The 23,739-nt window shown below is 50.3% G+C and overlaps 1 protein-coding gene across 7 annotated transcripts in view; it reads right to left on the bottom strand.

Moving 5' to 3' along the window:
- Positions 1-23,739, bottom strand: part of MYT1L (myelin transcription factor 1 like) — a gene marked incomplete at both ends in the record, with an annotated part of 136,537 nt that overhangs the window by 83,064 nt on the left and 29,734 nt on the right. For 3 of the 7 annotated variants that reach the window (XM_082851667.1, XM_082851666.1, XM_082851668.1), the window contains 3 exons: positions 1,646-1,736; positions 5,901-6,035; positions 10,571-11,542. In XM_082851667.1, coding sequence (XP_082707793.1) covers positions 1,646-1,736; positions 5,901-6,035; positions 10,571-11,542 — 1,198 coding nt within the window. Of the gene's footprint in view, positions 1-1,645; positions 1,737-5,900; positions 6,036-10,564; positions 11,543-23,739 lie in introns of all 7 variants that reach the window. The other 4 variants (XM_082851665.1, XM_082851664.1, XM_082851670.1 and 1 more) reach the window with 2 other exon arrangements.

Consider the following 23,739-nt stretch of genomic DNA (forward strand, 5'->3'; position numbering starts at 1 on the left):
CAATGACAGGAGGGATCTGAGTGTGTCCTCCGAGGCACTCCGACAGCAAGCCCATCGCCGCCCCCCTCCTCTGCCTTGGGCGGCACCAGGCTCCCAAGCCTGTCAGGGGACATCGCGGTGTTTGCCCCTGGCCTCCGGCAGACCATGCCGATGGCCGTGCCGTGTGTGCAGGACACGTGGTCCTTTCCAATGACAGCAACACAAAGGCTGTATTGTTAAAGGGAACATGAAATGTTAGACACCACTGCCGTTCTGGGACGCTTGCGGTTTCTGGAGCTGGGGAATTAGCCGCTTGGGTAGGATGGGTTTCTAAAACGCCCGAGAACAGGGCTCTCTGGCGGCTGCTGACCACAGCACGTGGGATGCAGCGTGACCAGCCGGTCTACATCCTCCCCAGGAAGAGACACAGAAGGGAAGGAAAGCAGAGGAATCTCGAGGCTGCAGGAAAATGCTTTTCTGCCACTAAATATTTACGGGAAGAGACAACAGATGTGCTCCTTGGTGTTTAAGCTGACTCTTCATGAAACCCTGGTGTCTGCTGTTTGTGTGTCTGTGTGGGTGTCTTCTCTTTGTGTATCTGTGTGTGTCTCTGCACACAGTGCAGAGACTTAATCCACATACACACGGCGTCTGGAAACTGTGCGATTCTGCGGAGGTATGATGGACGAGCTGACGCTGGGAACCCCATGAACAGGGCTCAGGAGGAACCCCACCAACCCATCCGTCATGCCCCCTTCTCCAGAGGACGCCCGGGAGCACCTCTGAAGGGCACAGGTTGGCAACCTCATTCATTATAAACTTAACACAAGCAACCAAATTTACCAGAGAAGCAAAAATTACGGTGAAACTTATAAGAGTTTCCTCCGTTTAGATATACTTTTATGCCACTCTGTGAAGCTGAAACTATAGGCAGTTAAAGAAAAATCTGACAGAATCACTTTCAGGCCACTGGAAAAAAAAGGGAACTGATAGCAACTGAGTATTAGAAGGAACTTAGCAAAAGTCAGAATAAGATAGGAAAAGGGAACTGGAATTTGTCCAGAGCAAAAGTGTGACTGCAGCCGCAGCCCAGGAGGGACGGGTCTGCCTCCTTAGCCCCCTCTCCTGCGGTGTGCTCTCCCACCAGCACCTTTGCACCCCTGCCAGCACTTTGGTGATGCCCACGCTGATGACCGGTGTTTCAGCAGGGATCACGGGGGCGGCCGGCTGGGGTCACACACGGCCCAGCCTCATGGGCTCTAGTCGCCGACCTGTCTGAGGCAGACAGGAAGGGCCCCTCGATCCCTGGAAGGTAACGGAGCTCTTATTGCCTTCCTTGGAGTCGCTGCAGACGGTTATGGTTCCGCCTGGGATCTGACCTCAAGGAGGACACCTGCCGGGGGACTGTCACCCCATCACAGCAAGGTGGGGGGAGACAGCTGAGAAATTCCAGTCTGCAAACGAGGGATCTAAGCGTCGGGCTTCGCCGCGCGCCCCGGGCCGGCTCAGCTCGGCTCTCCCCGCCCCCTGGCTCCCTGAGAGAAGTGCCCAGGTCTCCTGTCCCCTGGGGCAGGTCGTGCAGGGGCCGCGCCCCTCCGGAGGGCGCGGGAACATGGCCGCCGGGGATCTGCCCCCCTGCAGCCCAGGACGCAGGAGCTCTGCTTACCTTCTGTGCGAGTTCCTGTTGCTATTTACATGCCCTCGCCCTGTGCAGCCCGGAGTAGGACACTTGAGAACATTTTCATGCATGGCAAGAACTTGACAAGGAGAGGCAGAGAAAACAGCCCAGCGTTAAAACACAGAAATGGTCCCAACACAAGAATATGCAATCATTTTAACAAAGGCTGGGTTAGTTCACAACAGACAGTCCTACACACGTCTGTGATGGGCATGGGCAGGGAAACACATGTAGGAAGAAAAAGAAGGTTGTCTCCACCTGACTCTGACTGGCATGCAAAGCGGGGTGCGCTGGGCGGGAGCTGTGGACCCGGGAAGCGGGAGCACGAACTGCTCCCAGTGGGCTAGGAAAGCAAGGGCCTCCCCGTGGAACTCCCAGCCGCGAGCGCGGAACAGTGATTAGCCATGTAACAGCACGTCGACCGGTGGTTTGAAACACATGCCTCTGCTTTGGAAGCACGCGGTGTTAGGAAGGTGTGGTGGTCATGGGCAAACAGACAGCCCGAACCTGATTTTTAAATGAAGATAATTAGATGATGACTCTCCGTCTAGGAACTGGGTACCTTCTGATTTATTCTATGAGGGAGGGAGGGAGGAAGTGCTCTGCGGACCCCCATGTAAGACCCGGTGGGAGACGGAAGGCATGGTCCGTAGGGCAGGGAAGCTACTGCCCACTGCCTGGAGACTGCATTCAAATTTCCCCGCCATGGTCATGGGCCTGGACTGTCTCCTGTCTTTCCCTTTCTGGTCCTCAGCAACCACTCTGCTCTGGACTGTGGGGACAGCTGGGGGGTGAGCAGTGCTGCTGGGTCAAGAGAGCCGACCCCCAGCACGGGCCCCAGCCCAGCGGTCTCCGAGCTCCACAGCACAAGCTGTAGCGAGGCTGCTGGACCTTCCCTGTGGCGAGGGTCACCTGGCAGCAGGTGACCACGATCTGCCCGAGCTCGTTATGTAATTGTTATTTCCTACAGTTTCTCTCATCTCCAGAACAACCTCCCTCTTTCCCCTGAAACCTCCCTCCTATTTCCTCCCCATGTGGCCCTTACACCTGCTCTCCTCAGCCCTGGCCAGGTTCATTTTGGTTTCATCTTTTCAGCGGTCACAGCTGCATCGTCCGTGCAGGTGGTCGATGCCCCATCTGTGGAGAGCTGATCCGGGGCTCGCTCTGTGCTGGGACCCGGCTGGAGCGGGCTTGGGGTCTCCTCTCCGGGGGACCCTCCCTCCCCTCCTCAGTCTGCCCTCTGACCTGCCCACCCTCTTCCTTCAGGGAATGACCCTTCCTTCCCCATCCTTTCCTGACACGCTATCATCTTCTTATCACACCACACAGCCCTCCCCTCAAATTAACATACATCGTTCCTTTCCTTTTATGCTAAACTCTTCAACTATTAAGACTCCCCCGGGGATGGCACGCGGCTTCCGTGCTCGCCTGCGGTGTGGACCGCCCTGTCCTGCCGACTCCCACTCGGTCCTCACCCTGGCCGGCCCTGAGACGGGATCTGTGCTGCTCTGTGCCTACACGCTTCCAGCTTCCTCTGCGGCTCACGCCTCTCTCTCAGGTGTCAGCTGTCAGCTTTTCCCAGCAAACCCGCCGCCCTCTGCACCTCCCCCAGTCTGGGCTGCTGCTCAGCCTCCGTCGAGGTCTCCCCTCCAGGCAGTTTCATCCCGTTTCTACGAACGCTGCGGAGGACAGACAGGGCCACCTGTATGCCTGGCCTCCTCCAGGTGTCCAGGCCGGCCCTCCAGCACCCTGCGGGAATCTCACACACAACTTCCAGCTTCAGTCGGAAAAATCCAAGCGTTCGTTCCCCTATTGGACGTGGCCCTGGCTTGATGCCCGGTTTATCGCCCTTGCCATGGACCAGGGAGACACCTAGACGTCTTCTCAATCTCCCTCCCTTTCTCCTTCTCATGGCCTGTCCTGCCAGCCTGTCTCTGGAGTGTTCCTTGAACCTGTCCCTCTGCCACTGCCTCCTTTCTGCCCTGGTCTCCCGCGTGGACCGTTACGACGGCTTTTAGAAAATGCCGTGGGTTTTCTCTCTCACGCAGGACCGGCACAAGCGTCGCCCCAGTGGAGTCTGCGGGAGGCCACGGTCCCTGATGCCCACAGCAGGGGCTGGAGCTCGGTCACGCTGTGGCCGTGCTGTCTCACGCCCCCTCCTCGGCTGGGTCGGGAGTTCCGGGGGGAGGCCAGAGCTGTGTCTCATCCGTGGTGTGTCCTCTGTGTGTCTAACACAGTATGTTTCAAACTGGGCGCAGGCTACTTTGTGGAATTCAAGTGAACAGAAATGTGAGTAGGGGACAGCAGCCCAGAAACAGCTAAAAAATAAAAAGTAGAAAAAGAGAGACGCATCTTCTATGGAGTCCTTTAGTTCTTTTACTTGTTTATGGTCCTAGAAAAAATTGCGTGTGAGTAAAGCTTTAGAAGCGATCCTCTGTGGGTGCTCTGGGAGGTGTCTGTAACTCTGGTGTCAGAGCTGAGTCCCCACGTCACGTGAGCAAAGGTGAGGCGAGGTGTGATCTGACCGGGTCTGCGTGAGCAGGCTCGGGTGCAGCTGGTCAGGACACAGGCCTCGCCTGACTGCATTTAGACGTTTCTTGTGAAAATATGGAGTCAGGAGGATTGCTCAGATGAGAAGGCACTGATGTTCTACTTTGATGTCTCAAAGAAACAGCGCACAAAGAAGCCCTTTCTTCTTCAAACATTACCGCTTGGTCCTAATGCCCTCTTTGTAGATGAGGACAAGAAGTACAGAGCGTGTCACCCGCCCCGCGACACACAGCTTGTTAAGACTGAACTCGAAACGTCAAACCCAGGTCTCCGTGGAGACAGAGGAGCTCAGGGTTGGGACGGAGGCGGGTTTAGGTCTGAGCTCAGTTCTCTGCTCGGACCAGCTCAGAAAGCTCCGAGCATCTTCAGGGCGCTGGGTGCTGTGCTGATTCCCGGGAGAGGCGGTGACCCTCTGGCCTTCATGTCCCTCATCTGACAACAGGGCCAATACCCCCTGCAGGGTTTATTGGGATTAGATGGGTGCCAGCCAGCGGGGTGCCCGGCCGCAGGGGGTGCTGGGGCAGAAGCTGCTGTGGGTGAAGCGAGCTACCCCTGCTCATGTAACACACGGGCGCGGCCCCTCTCCAATCCGCTGTGGCCGCAGCACTGCGCCTTTGCCCACAAGGCGGTTCTGAGAAACATGGCTTTACTGTTGCCAGGGGCCACTTGCAAACCTGGGGCCACAGTAGCTTCTACAAATACGTCACCTGAAAACACTCTGCTAAACCTGTTTTCTAAGCTACGAGCTTTTCTCTGTACTTCCAAAGCTGACCGTTGTGTTGGGGAAGCAACGTCACCACTCAGCTGGTCATCGTCACAAACAAGCCGAGCTATGACATTTCCCCCCCGGAGAAACCGTGTCTCACGGAATGCGGAAAAGCCCTACCGCCTTAGACTTGAAGTCAGGATCCGACACAGAGCCATTTCTGAAAATGTGCCTTTCTTCTGAGCCATCCATCCTAACTCTACCTAAATAGTTGGCATACCTTGTATGCCGAGAGAAAGAGAAACCAAAACAAGGGCTCATCCTTTCAGTTCTAAAAGAAATTTAGTTGTCTCCACAGGTCAAGTGCATATTCTCAGAACTCAACTAATTCAAACGGGTGTGTAAGGTCCGAACCCACCCAAGTTAAACCCTCTTACTTAAGATTTGATTGTGTAGAAATGTCGGGACAACATGAAATAGATTTTACAAGTAAAATGCAGTAACACGTAAGTACTGGTTCGCGGAGGTGGAGAAATTCAGATAACTGTGGGCAAAGGACGTCTCGAGGCCATTTGCCTCAGGGATTCAAAACCGTGTAGTGCTGCACGGATGGCTCAGAGACTATCTAAATTCAGTTCTACAATTTGTGAGGAGAGAAGGAGAGAAGTGACTGGCTTGGGGGTCACAGAGCAAGTTAGAAATGAAGTAAGGACCAGAGCCCCGGCCGGCTGCTCGGGGCCCGAGCTGCAGAAAGCAACACTGGATGGTGAGCCCGGGTCCTGGGGCAGGTCTACGGGGACCACGCCGAGGAAATGCTGGAGGCTGCGGGGTGGGTGGAGCCCTGGTCCTGGCTGAGCTGCCCTCCCGGACAAGGAGGGGACACCTAAGTCAGGTTGCACTGACCAGAGATGGAAATGACAGAGGCGAGGATGCAGAAACGAGTCACAGGTGTGCGCGCTCCAGGGCGCTGGTGAAACACGGACTTACTTTCTGGAGGGACCCTATCTTTGTGCGGGCATCCGGACAGACTGCGGTGATGTGGATAAAGCCCGGTTACGTGGCCCGTTCCATCGCACCCGGGGGTGGGGCACTTGCTCTCTTTCTTTTCTGCTCTCGAGGGATCTAAAAGCGACAACAGGTGTCAATAGAATGAATTTTTTACCAGCTGAAGACAAATGTGAAAATTTAACAACCGAAGAGACCTTGATCAATAAAGAAACAAAGCAGGTGTCGGGGACAGACTGTGACATCCGTGGGGAGTTCTTTGGTTTGGGGTGAAGTTTTAACCTTAAACGATGTAATCATGAATCATAACATATTTTACTTTCGACACTAAAGAGAAAAAGGCTCTCCCTACCTGAACTCTTGATTAATTGTTTCCCGTGTGTTACATGATAAGCCGTTGCTCAAAGAAATCAACATAAATAATGATGAGACAGTGACCTTCTCAGAGAACAAAATGTTTCCGTGATCCTTCAGCAACTGCTTCGTGACATCCAACCAGGAAACGAAATGCCATTTAAGCTCTTGAGCAGAGCTTCTTTCTTACTGAGCGCTCTGATTGCATGTGCTACTAGTTGCACAGTTTTACCTGTGCTGACACTTCTCCTGCAACACTGTCCTTAGCACGCCAATTCAGCGCTTTTCTCAAGACCAGCTGAACTCTCAGAAGGCACTGCAAGCAAATGACCGAAATGGTGGAAGTCCCACCTGACAGAGGTGATGGGCAATCAAAAATGTTTCAGAAGCTGCTGGAGCAATAATTTGTTTTGATCTCCTCGTCTGTACTTGGAACCAGAGGCAGGCTCTGACAGCTGTGCGTGCATGCACAAAACTAAGAGGTGATGCTTCTAGGCAGCCCGTGGGCTCTGCAGTGCCAGTCGGGGAGGAGCAGAGCAGACGTTTGGTCAAAACTCGAATGGCACATGCCAGAAATGCAATGGCCTTGCTAACAAAATTATTTCTACATCCAGAACTGACCACAGTTCATAAATGTGCAGAAAATAACTCCCAAAACCCAGACCAAATAGTCCCAGGAGTGTGTGCAACACTAGTTTTGAGCCCATTTTCAAAACCAGGTGCACAGATGATCGATAGATGGCAGTTCCTAGGAGTTTGGCCCAGGGATGCTATGGTTAAAATTTCTTTAAGGCTTTAATATTTTTATAGTGATATCTCATTAATCAGGCCAATCATGATCACTGGAAAATAGATGTTTTACTTTTGGCGAAGAATTCATTTTATATCAAGAAAAAAGATTGGTTTAAAAATTTTGGAACTTTTATGGGCTTTTTTCTCAAGTCATTCATGTGAACTTGAAACAGACAAAGGACTCACAGGCATATATAAAGACTTTTATGTTTATATAAAAACCCCTCCTTTTATTTTTAGCTAACATTCTATTCTCTGAAATGTGTCTTTAAGGTCCTGGAACTTCATAAACCGGTGATGGCGTTGAGGGTAGTGTCCTAGATATAACAATGGGCTGCTTCCCACCATTATTTATAGATAATCATCTCTGAAGACAAATCTAAACCTATGCTGTGGTGACTTCATTTCTAAATATCTTATTGGAGCTTCTCTTACACGTGCAACCGAAAAGCTCAGCATCTTATTGCCTTTTGAGTAATTTCATAATGATAGCGGTACAACTGAATGAAGGCAAATGTAAAGTAGTAAGTGCGCAGTAACAGTTCCAAGGAAAATATTAGTTAAGGTCATAAACTAGAGATATAATTTAAAACCACAGACTAGATATAAAGGACTTTTAAAGGATAAATGTAAGCTCTACTAGTGACCATTAAGCGACTCTTTTTCACGAGTATGTTTACAGTTTCCTAACAAATTATATTATTTCACGATTTCGAAAGTGTTCTGAAGTTAAGCGCAGATTTGTGCAAACGCCGTGTGGCTCCGTCTACTGCAGTTTTGGAAACACCAAGTGTGTCCTCTCCTCTCGATGCCTGCGTCCTGGTGGAGGCGTGTCTCCTCTGCCTTCACCAACACCCCTAACCCCCTTGCTTTCTCCCTTCTCGCAATCCCAGTTCACCTTGAAAGCAAATCTTGGAACAAACGTTAAACAACCAAGCAAGCAAACAGGCCAATGATTCAACCAAAACCCCTGCAACGATGTCTAGAAAAACCTGTGTGCTGTGTTTAGGCTGCGCCCTTCCTCCCTTTCCATCAGCCGCTTGAGGAGAAGAAAGACAGAGGACGTTGTGTGATGATCTTGTTTTTTTTAAATATCTTTGGGTCGCTCCACGCAGCATGTGGGATCTTTGTTCCCTGACCAGGGATTGAACCTGCACCCCCTGCACTGGAAGCTCAGATTCTTAACCACTGGACCGCCAGGGAAGTCCCTGTGATGAACTTCTTTTGTTTCAGCTCAAGCTTTTGGAAAGGTTACTCATTTATAATTTAAATCAGTTTGAGAAGATTGTGTATGAATGAGAATTGGTGTGAGTGTTCTCTCCATGTTTAATAAAATACCAGAGAAGCTGACAATAGATTGGTGATGTGCTATGTGCCTGTGTTGGTAAGAGAGCACATAGCTTTTTTTTTTTTTAATAAGGAGGGCATTCATCTCTTTGCCCCATTTTGCTGTCCTTGCTTGGCTTTATTTATTTGGTTTTGAATATAACTACGGACGTCTTCAAAAGAAATTTGGAAGTGATGTGGACCACACTGATAAGAAATGGTGACTCACTTTGATCAGAGGAGGAAGATCTGGAAAAACTGGGGAGAGGCAGAAATCAGTGCTTTCCGACTCATCTGGAAAGTCCAAATCCCCAACCCTTCCCCCATTTCGGGGGAAAGAAGCACATCCTGGTTTGGGGCTTTTGCTGTTTGTTGCCATGCTGTCCCCATTTATTCAGGGGAAGCAAGTGATTTGAATTCCACCTCTTGCCAGAAACAGAACAAAAGAAAATAACAAGAATAACAAGACAAAATGGGTCAAAATCTACAGCAAGCTGGTGGGTTGAAAGGAACCACAGAGACCAAAGAAGGCACGGCAGCATCGGGTCCACGTGAGCCCGCATGTTTCCTCAGTAAGTAAAGCACTGCTTTCTCATGCCCAGAATCAGTCCTGAAATGCACTCTGCAGAATCCCAAACAGAACGCTACCACATTTGTCCACCTGAGCCAGCCCATGAGAGAGGACACTATTTCTTCCTAAAGGTGTCTAGTTCCTATGTGAGTCTCCAGTATCCAACTAAAGATTTCTAAGAGATTGCACTCTAGTTATAGACACACAAGCTGTGTCTCCTGGTCTCGGCAACACCCAAAGCAAGCTTGATGCCTCACTCCGTGGCCTTTAACACATGACCCTTCCTCAGTCTGGCCTGCACCTGCTTTACTGAAATGATGGTCAGCACCCACGCACCGGCCACATCCAGAACCCGACGGGCCTCTGGCTAAGGCTCATCTCCACCTGGGGTTTGGTTAAAGCGAAGCCCAAGGTGCCCCTGGAGGCACGTGCACACATGGAGAGGAGAATACACACCTGTGTAACCGCAGAAGAAGGAGGTTCTGATCCTTTGATGTTTCCGTAGCAACGGATTCTCAAACCAGATTCTTGAACCTCATTCTAAGGAAACTCAATATTCATCAGAAATGGAACAATATACAAAACAGAAAAACATTTTGGTACTAATATGGAAGAATTTAGGGAATCACCAATTTCACCCTTGAAGGTGCTTCTCACTTAGTTCTGAGAGTCTTGTAATTGAAATATTCACAAGGTCCTACACGAGGTCAAATTATCATCCACCTCGTATTGAAAGAGGACGCAGCTGTTACTGGAAGCATGAAGTCAATCATTCAGGGTGGAAACATACGTATTAGGTGTAGTGACTCCATATGGATGTGGTCGAATTTACAGATCTATGCAAACACGTGCCCACAAAGTTCACAGGTGGAAACCTGGTTGGAACTATCACAGTGCCTGGTTTCGAGTGTCTCCCAATAAAGCAAGCACCATAACTGTTTCCATGATGGAATGGAACAGTGAGGGGGTGAATACACTAAAGGGATGGTGACTGACCTGCGCCTGGGACACACCAGGCCGTGCGTAGCAAACGGTTCCCATCCTCACTACCTTAAGATAATGAACGTGCAGTCACTGCCCTTGTCTTACGCTATCAGTCATCCTGTTACTGTTCAATTTCTGTCAGGGGTGTTTTCTGTGGGGGAGGTTTCATCGATAACTGACATTTGATGATCATTTTATAAGTCACAATGCCACCTACTCAATGCAATTTACCCAATACGTGCTTCATCCCTGATGGACTTTTTGTCACATAAACCCCCGCCACTCCACACGGATTGCAGGTCATCTGTAGGAACACAGGCTCACCCTAACGTTTTCCCTCACGTGATGGGCTTGTGCTCTGACCCTATCTTTCCAAGGCATGCGTTTTCCACTGAAACGTCATGTTATCCAGCTGCTTTGTGTATTTCTCAGACAGGTATTTCATTTGCTCTTCAGAGACGTAATCACAAAATATAACTCTGGAATCAACTCTAAGAAACATGCGTGCGTGATGTAATGGAGTGGGATGCGCCCCCTGCATTGTAGCCCCTAATACCCCTGACAGCTTTACCCTAGCGCACGCTTTCATGAGGCAACTTACGTTAGGTAGAAATATTACCTTTACCATAGTATGGCTTTTTGACATGGCTGTCACCGGACTTAGGCTTCCTCTCCTCCCCGGGGAGTGGTCGCGGTGACTGGTCCTCGTAGGACCTCAGACTGTCCCTCCTTCCCGCCTCCACCGCCATCTTCTCCCTCATGGCCTTGGCCCGCTCGGTTTCCAGGGCGATGGCTTTCTCCAGGAGGGTCAGGTTGCCCTTGGTCATGTCGAACACCTCTTCCGACCTGTCTGAGTTCACGGAGGTGGCGTCATCCTCCCGCTCGCGGTACCCATCCTCCTTGACGCAGCTGGAGAAAGTTCTGGGTCTGGGGCTCAGCTGCTCCTCCAGCCTCATCAGGTTCATCATGTCCGAGTAGCTGCGGTCGGGCGTCCTCCCTGGGAAGTCGTCGTCCTGGCGGCCGTGTGGGCGGGGGCCGGCACCGGGCTGCGGAGGCCGCTCCTGGGGGCTGCCCTCGCTCAGCTTGCGCGCCAGGTCGAAGCACTGGTTGCGCAGGCACTCCAGGCTGCTCAGACACACCTCCTCGTCGCTCTCCTCCACCAGCTTCTCCGCCAGCCCGTTGTTGGCGGCCTTGCCCAGCGTCGTGTAGTTCAGGCTCCTGCTCTCGGGCGGCGCCAGCGTGTCCGCGTAGCCGCGCTCGCCCGCGTGGTCCCCCAGCACCGCGCCGTGGCCCTGGGCCAGCAGCTTCAGCGAGTCCACCGTCTCCCTGACCACGTCGCTGTCCAGGTCCAGGCTGAGCTCGCCCTTCCGGCCGGGGGTCTCGTTCTTGTCGCTGTCGTCCTCCAGGCTGTGGGACGTGTTGCTGTTCATCTCTGACTCGGTCCGCGCCCGGTACGCCGCGTCCTCGGCGATCTTGCCCAGGTTCAGCAGGGACTTGGCCACCAGCTCATCGTAGTTGTCGTACTCGTCGTTATTGTTGTCGTCCTTCTCCGCGTCCTGCATTATGCGAGCGCTGTGACAGTTCAGCTGATGGCCTTCTGCAAAGAAAATGAAAAAAAAAAAAAAAGGGACAAAGAAGAAAAGAAGAGGGAAAAAGTGGCTAGAACTTGTAGCTGCAACAGTGCGGACGGCGAGCTCAGGGCACGTGTTAAGCCCGGCCCGTCACGTCACAGGACCCGGAGGCCCACCTGCAGGTCCAAGGACAGTGGCAGCAGAAAGAAAACTCGGTGCGCTCACAGCACGGTAGGCCATTAAAACACCTGCTGCAAACGACGAATTTCCTGAATTAATATTCAAAGCAACCACTCTATAGGATAAGTATAATTTTAAAATATTACTTTTCCATTACTTCTAAATGTTCAGCATCACTTCTTTTATTGGCCTTCTTTATTGACAGCCCAACCAGACGCATAATAATTATGCTCATCGTATGACTAGGCTTTCTAAGAGTTCGTGAACTCGTCGCCGACTTGGAAGCAGATGTGCACACCGATCGCTTTTAAACTGTTTTCACGGTGATGCTCTGGCTCTGGAGGGTCCTGCAGGCATGCGCCGACACTGACTCTGGGCGGTCAGTATCAGGAACACACGTTGGGGCTGGGAGTGGTTTTGAATTTTCTACCTTAGTGACAAGATACACTACTGTGAAGCAAGAGGAATGCCCCAGCCAAAGCTTAGAAGGGAACTCTGATGCGCTGAGGTATCTCAGCAGGCTGGAGAGGGTGGGTGGGGACAGTACGCAGTGACCAGATGCCCACGAAAAGCAGGACTCTGATGACTCGGTGCCACTGTGACACACTACCCAGCACCCACCCCACAGCCTCGGGAAAACTGTGGTGAGCTGGCGGAAACAACCTGTGAACAAGTGTCATATCCAATCTCAAAAAAGATTTAGGAAAACTCAGTAAAAAAAAGGCCAAGTTAAAAATGACAGGAAACCCCTGTGTTTCATCTGAAATGTGTTCCGTTCAACACTAAAGGCATAGCTGGGACGATCTCTCTCCCTTACGTTACGTGACCGCTACCGCGTATATTGCAAAATATAGACAACACTAAATGGAGTCTCAGATGGACCCCTCCCCTACTTTAGTTTGGATTTGGTTAACTGCCTGCCATTTTCAAATATACTCTTTGTTTCTATGATTAAATCAACCAGAGTAAGAAGAACTTTTAAAGCTTATTAATGAGGAAATGAGGCGTATTGATTCGTAGAAGATGCCAGCTGACTCAGAGCTGACTCAGGGACCCCGAGTGTTTTCTTTATGGATTTTGTGCTGTCTCCTCGAACAGGCTTTTGTTGGTGAACCGGGTTTGGACATCGGCACATCAGTAACAGAGAACAGCATCCTTGCAACACACACACAGAACCAGCACAGTTTTGAAATCTAACACATCTCTCCAAACCTCAGCAAATCAAATTGGCCGTGTATAAGTCAGAGAGCACCACTAATTGCACCAAACAAATATTGTATCTCTTCTGGATAATTCCTAGGAATCAATCTCCTTAGAATAAGGATACGCGTTTTCCCAAAGACCGTCAGGAGGGAGGAAAACAAAACCAGCGAACGCATCAGAAGTCCCAGGGAAGTGTTCACCCAACAGGCACACCCGACACGGCTCAGCGCTAAGCTCTCAAGACTCAAAGGCACCCCTGCCTTCAGGGGCCCTTGAAAGTGTGGCTTAGATTCTCCTCTCAGTTCATGCACTTTTGTCTTTACATTCGTGGGCTGATCAGAGATAACCAGGCTGCGTCACCTCTGCACGAAACTGGCGTTTTGGGGGAGCCAGCGCCACTGCACCCACCAAGAACCCACCACCAGATGAACCTACATGTTGTGGTTGAAAACAAGGCACCACGTGCAACCGCTGGAAGCATTTTGCAAGTTGATTCTAGGCAGAAGCCGAGTCAGGTAAGAGGTGGCATTGTCCTGGTTTCCTCCTCGCTCTCTCCCGTCACGTGAAGAGCTTGGAGTAGGAGCGGGTCAGTGAAAGGAGAAACCAGGGCAGAGAGGCTATGCCCTGCACCCCCGGCACCTAAACCACGTTGAGGGCTGCACGGGAGCCTGATGCTGACGGGGCCCACAGTTCTGAAGCTCCCCACCTTCCTACCACACTTGTCATGTGCATGATTTTCATTAATTCTCCAAATTCAGAATCTCAGGATGAACTTCAACTCATTTGCCCCAAAGAGGAAGTGGTTTCCCCTCAGTGTCACACAGAACAGGGATGTGGCTCAGCTTTCCAATCATACACTGTTCATGTCTCCACTCCTTGCCAGGTGACCTTATCGCTTTACAAGGAGATTAAAGGAAGGCGGACACGCTTCCTCACACGGCCTCCCGGCCACACAGGCGAGGGAGCCTGTGAACAAGCTGGGGGGGTCCTTTCCCTTCTGAAGACCTGGACCCTGCAGGCCGCCCCTTGCTGCGTAGCCACATCAGGGTGACAGTGACGAGGGAACTTATACCTCCTGGTCCAGGCCGGGCCTTTGCTGTTACTGGCTGTGTGACGCTGGTGGCCCGAGCCAGGCCTGAGCCCTCACTGGAACCACGAGAATTCTGTGCCGCATAACGACCCGCACTGTGAACGAGCCCTGCACGCCTGGTGGCGGGTCTCCGGGGAGGCCGGGCCCACACAGCAGACGTGGAGGGCTTTGCGTACTTGTAGGAGAGATCTGGGGTATCAAGGGACACTGGGTTAGCGTTGGCGGAGCAAGGCTCAGCTCTCCCTCCTGGTCACCAGCCTCCATGCCCCCCGAGGCTGCCGGGCCCCCAGAAGGGAGACTGGGGATGTCTGGAGAGACTGCACGAAAGGCTGAAAATCCTGGCAGGTTAATGGACGTTTTCAAGTTATTGGTATTTAACTCTTTCAAAACGCCTGTGAGATAAAGTCCAGCCTTAATGATGTGGGCGGATGGAAGGGATCCACCAGGCAGCCTGTCAGCAAGCAGCTTCTAAGCTGCGGCCTCCAGAATTCAAGTCATTCACCGCGAGCTTCTGGAATCCATCTCCGGTCTTGTGCTTTCAGGCAGTTGGCCCTTCTAGCTGTGTCTTTCCTGCGGCTCAGAAGGAAATGGCCCGCGTGTGGAAGTTGGCTGCGGGAAACAGGCCAGAGTGTTCTGGGCCGGCCAGGCATTAACAACATGGAACCGACAGTCCACAAACTCAATTGCCAACCCAGAGAGATTCAGGAGTCAGTGGAGGAGCTCTTCATGGGATCGGGGATCCAGGAAACAGGGAGAGTGCCCTTGTGATGAGAAAAGGCATTTTACCAGGAAGTTATTTTAAAGTTCAGGCCCACATTCTAAATAAAAGAACACGGCTACTCAGACAGAGGTTTAAGCAGAAGGCCAAGGTGCCTCAGTGTCCTTCTGCTGGCTTTCCATCTCGAGCCTCTGCTCTGGCAAAGCTGTGCGGTAACAGGAGGGAAAGGCACCTGCCGGTGGGGGCCGGCCCAGGGCTCTGCCTTTGGGAGGGGCTCACAGGATGGCCGCACCTGGGTGGAACTTGGAGGAGACCCGGCCCGCCCCTCCGAGGGGCAGGACCTGCGCCCAGAAGCACAGGCGGTTCAGTGGCTCAGGGTCTCCCTAGTGTTTCCTCATCAAACAAGAACCTTGTTTTCACTGTAATTCCATGCATTTTTGGCTTCCTGTGTGAGTGCTGTAAAACGTCGTAGGTCTGAATTTTATCTCCTTTGAATCAGATTGTTACAAACAGTTTAGGCCCAGTGGCTGCAATTAGAAAACCGAAAGCATTTCTTTCAAAAAGTGGGGCTGTGTATGGTATTTTTGTCTCCATCTTCACGGCCGGGGTTTGCTGTGGTCAGAGCTCTGTGGATTATAACTTTATAAATACAAGCACTGGCTTCATTCAGTGTTTTGTCTCTAAAAAGTATGTCTGACGCACCTTTTAATTCTTCCAGTGTCTAGTCCTAAACCTGATTGTGTTACGACTGTTCTTTCTAGCCATTAAAATAGGCCGTAGGCTAGCAAATAGAAAACTGACTAAAAAAAATAAATAAATAAAATACAAGAATACAAATACAGAAAGAAGAGACACTTCTTCAAAGCAGAAACTGCTCTAGATTTACCAGGTCAGAGAAGACGTGGTCTAAGAGTCCACCCTCGTGGGTTTCAAATCACCAAAGGCCACAGTTTCTTATGGCATTAATAGGTGTTTCCTTTTTGATTACAGAAATAAATATCAACATTCACTTTTGACTTGTAACTACAGAAATGTGATGATATATTAGATCCTAATGAGAAGATGATGGCGTTTTAATAGCCGCAGCAACTACAGGAAAGAAGCAAAAGTGGTGATCACTGCACACACCCCATCGAGTGAACACAGAATAACAGCCCTGGTGGTCAGTCTCGTGGCCTGCGGCTGTCAGTCCTCATTTCATGCCCACAGGGGCCCTGTGAGAAGGAGGTGTCACCTACTGTCCTTCCGAAGGTGACACCACGGAGCCCCAGAGAGGCTGGTGTTTCCTCCACATCATCTTGTTGCTAGGTGACAGGGCGGGACGCCAGCCCAGGATGCTGGGCCAGCACGGCCTCCTTCCACAGCAGCCAGACCTGCCCGTCCTCGCCGCCACGGCCCGTTCTAGACCAGCCCCAGCCGGGCGTCCAGCTCTGCACCCACCACGGTTGCTGCCTGACAGCCGCTTGGAGCTGCTGTTGCTGTTCGGAGCCTCCCTCCTCTGCGCTGGTTTGCTGAGGTTTGAGGACTCATTATAGCACCAGGTGTTGAAATGTCTGCCGGAATTGCCAGCTTCGTTGGCCTGTCACCTACGAGGGTCCTGAACGGCGGAGTTGAAGTCCATTCTGATGCGGAGAAAAGGTTTGGAAATTAGGAACATCTTGGACTGGGTTCATAGGACCAGCGTCCTGGGCAGCGTGAGGGGACCGAGTGGGTAGGAAGGTGGGAGGGTCAGGGACACCCAGGCATGAGGTTGTGCAGAGACGGGGGAGGGAAGGACCAGAGGACAGACCGACCCCCTCAGCGATGCACGGACTCGGACCCTCTGAAGACACGCAACTCCTGCAGCCCTGTCCCAAGACCAGACGGAGCAAATTCTGCAAATACCCCCGACCCTCTTTGAGACGTGTGGACCCTTTCCCTCTGTGGTAGGAGGGGCCGTCCCCCTTGCCCAGGCACTGCTCGCACTACAGCTTCTGCCGGGGGGGCGCCAGCCTCGGCCGCCTGAGGGGGTGAATCCTGGTCACAGCCCTTCTCCCGTGGCCAGCACCGGGGCCCTGGCAGACCTTCCTCCTCAAGCTCCCTGTCCCCCATCTGAGCAGCGGGGAGCGGAGCTGGAGACCCCCAGGACCCTTCACACGAACCCCCCAGGTTCAGTGTGAACGAGAGGGGAATCTCGAAGGTGAGGGTGGAACAGACGGGTGAGCTGGCTGGGAGATTCAAGGTTTGTCACCTCTCTAGACTTACCTGTCACATTTTCTAGTTCCAACTTACTTAAGAGTGTTGTTGTTTGTCTTGTTTTCACTTAGGCGGGGAATTTCAGACTACGCCCCCTACCGGCACAGGTTTAACAGTGGTTTCTGGGTGATGAGAGGCAGTTGCTTTGTTTTCAGCGGTGCGCGTCGTGGGGGGAGATGATGTGGGTGAAGTGTATGCAGTTCCCAGACCTTTTCTCTGAGCTGTGTGTCGTTGCTTCTGTGCCTGTTTCCGGGCTGCGGCCTCATCCCCACGCCTGCTCGCACTTGGAGCAGCGGACCTACTTCTGCCCAGAGGAGCGGGCTTACTGGGCTGGGATTTGCTCCTGTCTGTGTAAATCAGCTGATCCCGTGCAGCAGGACACAGAGTCCCCTCCAGCCCCTGCTGTCCCCGGGCCCGGGAAGGATGCGCCCCAGCACAGGGTCGCTTCAGGAACCCGCCGGCTCCCCTCTGAGCCGTGCGCTTCTAACGTGTTCCCGATCTCAGCTCCCGGCCTGGCCCGAAAGCCTTCCTTAGCCCGAGACGAGCCACATGGGAGAGACCCGCGCATCACGTCCGGCATCTGAGGCAGAGCAACCCTCGGGGGCAGGCCGGGGCCGGGGAAGGGGCGGCCGATTCACTGCGGCCGCGTGGCTCTCACGCGGTACCCGGAGGCCTGGGGACGCAGGCCTGAGGAGCTCCATCCGTCGGCATTTACTGGGTCAAATATCGGCTTTTCGAGATATCTTCCTCCAGCTTCAAGATGCCAAAACTTCGGAGAGGACGACATAGGACAAGTCTTTACCAGATCATGGACAGACGTTCTAATGGTCACAGTTTTGCTTAGGCCACTTCTGACAGGCCTGTGGGACAGGCCTGCAGCTTCTTTATTCACTTCACCGCTGTTCGGACAAGAAGGATGAGCCCAGCAGGCGGGGACGCCACCGCGTAGGGGCCGGAAGAGAAACACACGGAAAATAGCTGTAATCAGTGATGCCAGCTGGTGGCCAGTGCTGCGAGGGGCCAGGCGGTCAGGACAGGGGTCACTTCAGGGGCAGTTGGGCCAGGCTTGCCAAGAAGGTGGCCTCTGGGCAGAGACCTGAGAGATGAGGGGACCACATGCCGGGAGGAGGGGCTGCGGTGCAAAGGCTGCTGGGCCTGAGGGTGTGGAGTTTCAACACTATGTGATTTTAATTAATTTAAGTTAAATTCAAACTCAACAAATATATATTTAAACCACCCCGTGTGGCCAGGGGCTACCATGTTGGCCCATGCAGGGCCAGCACATGGAAATTCAGTGGGAGCTGAGCTCTGATTTTGACTTTTATAAATATATATATATATATGTAATTTATACGTGAACTTAAGTAACACAGATTTGATATAAACCACCCACCACCAGATCACTGTGCGGTCGAGGAACAGCTCTGTGGCGTCTGGGGCCCCACGGCGGTGCCTGGCTTGGAAGGTGACAGTCTGGTCCTGACCCGACTCCCGAGAGCTGTGTCTGCAGTGCAGGAAGGATGCCCCACCACAGAAGGTGGTCCCAGCACGTCTGTTGCATCGTCTCCAGGGGAAAGCCCGCTGTCTGGGCTTGTGGTGGAGGAGGGTGGCCCGTGTCCGCACGCAGCCCCTGTGCATCTCTAGTCCAACCCTTCCTGTCACCTGCCCTGTCAGCACAGCTGAAGGTCACGGCCATGCATCCCCTTTCACGCCCCGAGTCAGACCTCACGCGTGTACAGTCAGCTTCCCGGGCCCAGAGCGAGGCATGGGGGCCCCGGGCAGAATTCTGCCAGCTCGACGGCATCCAAAGCACAGGCTAACGTCACTACAAGAGCTCAGAAGAGGATTGTTGGCTTCTTTGTTTTATTTATTTATTTATTTTTGCGGTACGCGGGCCTCTCACTGTTGTGGCCTCTCCCGTTGCGGAGCACAGGCTCCGGATGCGCAGGCTCAGCGGCCATGGCTCATGGGCTCAGCCACTCCGTGGCATGTGGGATCCTCCCGGACTGGGGCACAAACCCGTGTCCCCTGCATCGGCAGGCGGACTCTCAACCACTGCGCCACCAGGGAAGCCCAACTGTTGGCTTCTTGATTCTAGAAGTTGTCCATTTCATAAGCTGAAACATGATGTAAAAATGTCCTTTAAGCTAAATGAGATAAACTGAAGGAAAAAATAATGGTTTTCACAAGGGATCCAAGTTGCATAATAATTTTTAATGTAGAATGTGTAAGTTATGCTTCTTGAAGTTTTTATTCATTAGGGATCTTAATTAACGGAATGCGAGTGAATAAAGTTTTATTTATTCACTAAGTTTTGAGGACCTTTCTACTTGATGACATTTTAGGTATGTGGTTTATCTAAGTTTGGAGACTAAGAAATAGGATAGTCATACCCCCCAATCCAGACAAGAGCTATTTGAAATCAGTAGTTTTCAGACTGAGACAGACTGAAACACACTAACCAACTGCATCCCTCTCTCTCTCTCTCTCTCTCTCTCTCTCTCTCTCTCTAATCACACACGCACACATGCGCATGCACGCACACACAGCTCGGAGACTTTCCAAATTAACTGAACGACCTTGAACATCCCTGGCCCAGCAGAACAAGGTTGCTTTTGCTACTGCTGATGCTGTAAACCAGGGAGTAGAAATGAGTCTGCGAAAACTTTGGTTCTCCTGTTTTACATACTGGTGTGATGTGGTCATTCCAATGAGTATGTTTGATTGGGAGGAACTTGGGAGGCGCGGGGCCCCCGTTCTTCTCCTCGACCGTATTCAATCCCCATCAGACAGAAAAGGCCTTTCAGAAACAGTACCACGTTCTTTGGTAACCTAATCTAAAGCTCAACAATCTTCAAATCTGAAAACTTTCGTTCTTGTTTTCAACTCAAACCTTTAAAGCCTCCATCTCGGCTTATGGTTTCTAATTCTGCCCTTTGTAAAGCACCATTACATATGTATTTTCATGTATACACTCCTCTTTTGTGCTATATTATGTGTGTTTCTTTTTGGCAAAGCGTGGTATCTATTTAGCTTTTGTGTCCCCATGGAACCCAGTGCACTTCTGTGTACACAGAAAACACATTCCATTGTTTTGAAGTGAGCTTTCACCAGGCCCTGAGTCTTTTAAATTAACGCAGCTTTGATGTACATAATATATTTGCTTGGTATCGCCATGGACCTTGGGTTCCATGAATTACAGACAAGCTTGAGTTTGTGCCTGAGAGAGGAGAACCGTGCAAAAACCACCTGAGTTACGGTTGCCACTTTGCAGCTCTGGATGGCTCGCCTCTCCCCAGCATCTCTCTGGACCACACCTGCTTTAAAGCTTAGTAACCAAGCAGTGAGGTGAGCGAAAGGCAAGTGTTGTCATCCTAATCTCTGGATGCCAAACTGAAATTCAGGGAGAGTGAGGGAAGCAGGGCTACGAGACATGCCTTCCCACCTTTATCCCACCCTCTGCCACGCTAGCATTTGGAATAAAAATCAAATTAAGGGGCTTCCCTGGTGGCACAGTGGTTGAGAGTCCGCCTGCCGATGCAGGGGACACGGGTTCGCGTCCCGGTCCAGGAATATCCCACATGCCGCGGAGCAGCTGGGCCCGTGAGCCATGGCCGCTGAGCCTGCGCGTCCGGAGCCTGTGCTCCACAGCGGGAGAGGCCGCGGCGGTGAGAGGCCCGCGTACCGCAAAAAAAAAAAAAATCAAATTAACACAAAGAAATAAGCTGGTCATCCCTTCAAGTGGACCTTAAAAACAAATGGAATAAAGATCATTTACTGGACAAAGTCCTGTTGCCCTAGTGGTTACCTGCTTGTGCGTTGCCACACTGTGTTGTAATTTGCTCCATTGCCCTGCTAGTTGATACACAGTGTGCATTTCTCTGTCACTGTAACGGTTGTGATGACAATTTTCATCTTACTGCACAATCAAAATGGCATTGATAGGCATGAACTCCAGAGGCCGGGCCTGAGCAGGGAGGTGGTCACCCAGGCCTGGTGCTCAGTCATGTGACCTGTGCCTCTCGACTTGTGCCCTATCTGTTACGTATATGTGATGTCATTAAAAGCTTTTAAATAAAAAAAAAAAAATTGAATAAAAATGTGTTCGATCTACTCTCTTACCTCTATGTCTTATTATTATGTGAAAAGAGACTCTTGCCCGTACTTTATGCACGTTGCTTGCGTGTCACATGTACATGAAGTCACCCTGTTAGCAAGTTTTCTGGTTTGTATTGAAGAGTCTGAAAATTTATGAAACATAACATATAATTATATTTTCTAATTACGCAAAATTAGTTTGCAAGAAGAAAGTTTAATTTTTATCATAAACTGATACCTAGAAATGCCTCGTTCTGCCTTTACTCATTTCTGAGTAGCGGAGCCATCCACTCAATGTATTCGCTTACCAAACTGCCTAAAATAACGCTTTCGTGGATGGAGGGAGAGATTAATTTTTAGGATGATAAAAAGTCATCATAGTCTTTCTCCCGACAGTGCACAGTTGAGACCTTGCCTACTAAACACACCTTGGTTTCTCCGCTGGTCACAGAACTCACTGTGTTTTCTGCTGACTGCAGGAGAAAGCTGGGGGGCTAATTTTGATGCACAGTCTGTCCGTATCTCAACTTGCTTCCTGCATCAGGGCCGTTTCCTGAGAATGAGGTAAGAGGTAACTGGCTGATCAGTGCGAGTGCCTCATCGAAAGGGAGTTTGGGGAGCTTGGAGGCCACAGTGAGAGACCCTCACCCTCCTCATTCTGTCCTGTCTTATGGAAATTCAAGTCCATTGATTTCAAGTTGTCATGATGCTTTAATAACATGGCACCCAGGGCATCATCCTGTGTGGAATAAAGAACACCCTGGAAACTTGGTAATTAAAACAAGAGCTGTGTCTGTGAGGGCGGGTTTTGTCTTGAGTTCCCTTCAAAGACAGGTGAGTTTCTGCAGAGAAGCTGGATTACGTATGGATTTGCTCGCTGGGGAGGGTGGTGCAAACAGAGCCCATAGTCAGAATGTGACAGGCACTGACCACACCACTGTGAAGGTATCCACGGATGGGAGGAGAGGCGAGCTGCAGCGACCTGACCAGAGTCTGCTGGGCTCCACGTCTCACAGGCCACTCAGCCTCTGGTCAGCTCACTAAACCCTGCCCAGAGCAGCTTTGTCGTACACTGTACATTCTCAACGTAAGTATTCACATTGCCCTTCAAACCCCCCAGTTCCTTCTTAGATGTGACCTTCCAAGGAGGCCACCACACATCTGTGGCTAATTCTCACATAGAACAGCATGAAGCCAGAAAACCTCTAGAAAAGGAAGGTGTTTGCATTTCTACCTAATTTAACCCAATGGCCAAGTCAATTGTCTTCAAAGTTGAATTGTCCAGAAAGTCCCAAGATTCAATAAAGAGTAAGCAAAGAAAGGACCTTACTTATTTACAAATGTATTTCAGAAACAGAATATATTAATAAACAGTTATGCAAACTTATGGTTACTGGGGGTAAGGGGGGGATAAACTGGGAGATTGGGATGGACATATACACACTACTATATATAAAATAGATAACTAATAAGGACCTGCTGTATAGCACGGGGAATTCTACTCAATACTCTGCAATGGCCTATATGGGAAAAGAATTTTAAAAAGAGTGGATATATGTATATGTATAACTGACTCACTTTGCTGTACACCTGAAACTAACACAACATTGTAAATCGACTATACTCCAATGAACATTAAAAAAAAAATAAAGTTATAACCAGAGAAATCACACAAAAAAGAAACAGTTATGTGTTAATAAAGGCAGTGGACATGAACATTTCTGTCATCTGGACAGCAAATTGCTATGCTCTTCCTCACAGAATTTTCTTTCCTGTCAGTGGGCAGATACAATATATACTCATAAGGAGATTTAAATACATACACTTACTTTATACACACATATGTGAGTCTATCTATTATTTAAAGATGTATTCTTTTTAGTGGGCTGTAGTATGAAAATAAGTGTAACTTACTAGGCATTAAATAACCATTGAATCTATATTTCTCAAATTATACGACTCTGAAAAGGTACTTACTATATACCATGTAAAAAATCTGCTATTAGAAAAAGCTATGACCCCTGAATAATAACTTTCTCAACTTTAGGATAACGAGGGAACTTTAAGCTCATAATTACACCTTAGACCATCACATGCATTTTGAAAATAAAATTCTTCATGCAAAAGACCAGCCTATGATAGGTCAACTGGACAAAATATAATTCTGATTAATTAGCGATGCATTTAATGTAATCTGAAATGACTTACTCAGATAGCAATTCCTGTTCTTCAGATGAGCAGAGAGTGATAGAGAACATGAGCTCTGAGGTAAGAAAAACCACCAACAGAGCTCGACCATATATCTGTCACTTGCTGAAAATACCTTATCTTCCTGAGCCTCAGTTTCTAGTTAGCACAATGAGAGTGAAGTAATTTCTCCCCTGCCGTGTCTTACACAATCACCGTGAAGATCAAACACAGTGTGTACATGACTATACTGACTGGAAATGTACATTATTAGTAATATTTTGGTTCACGTGTAACTACAACGCCAGAGGACTCTTGGAATTAGAATAAACACCTAATTTGCAAGTTATCGATAATAGTCCTTCTGTAATCGGTGGGCTCCTGTGTAATAATTTGGTGGTTTATAAGCATCTGTTTTCTCTGTTACAAGACCTCTCAATAAACTTCCCATTCCAGTTCATAACAGAGGTGGAGGATGGTAGAAGTAGTCTGAGACTTTATAGCGACTAGGG

Source organism: Leucopleurus acutus (genome assembly GCF_964270905.1).
Source record: "Leucopleurus acutus genome assembly, chromosome: 12".
In the NCBI taxonomy this organism is placed as follows: Eukaryota; Metazoa; Chordata; class Mammalia; order Artiodactyla; family Delphinidae; genus Leucopleurus; species Leucopleurus acutus.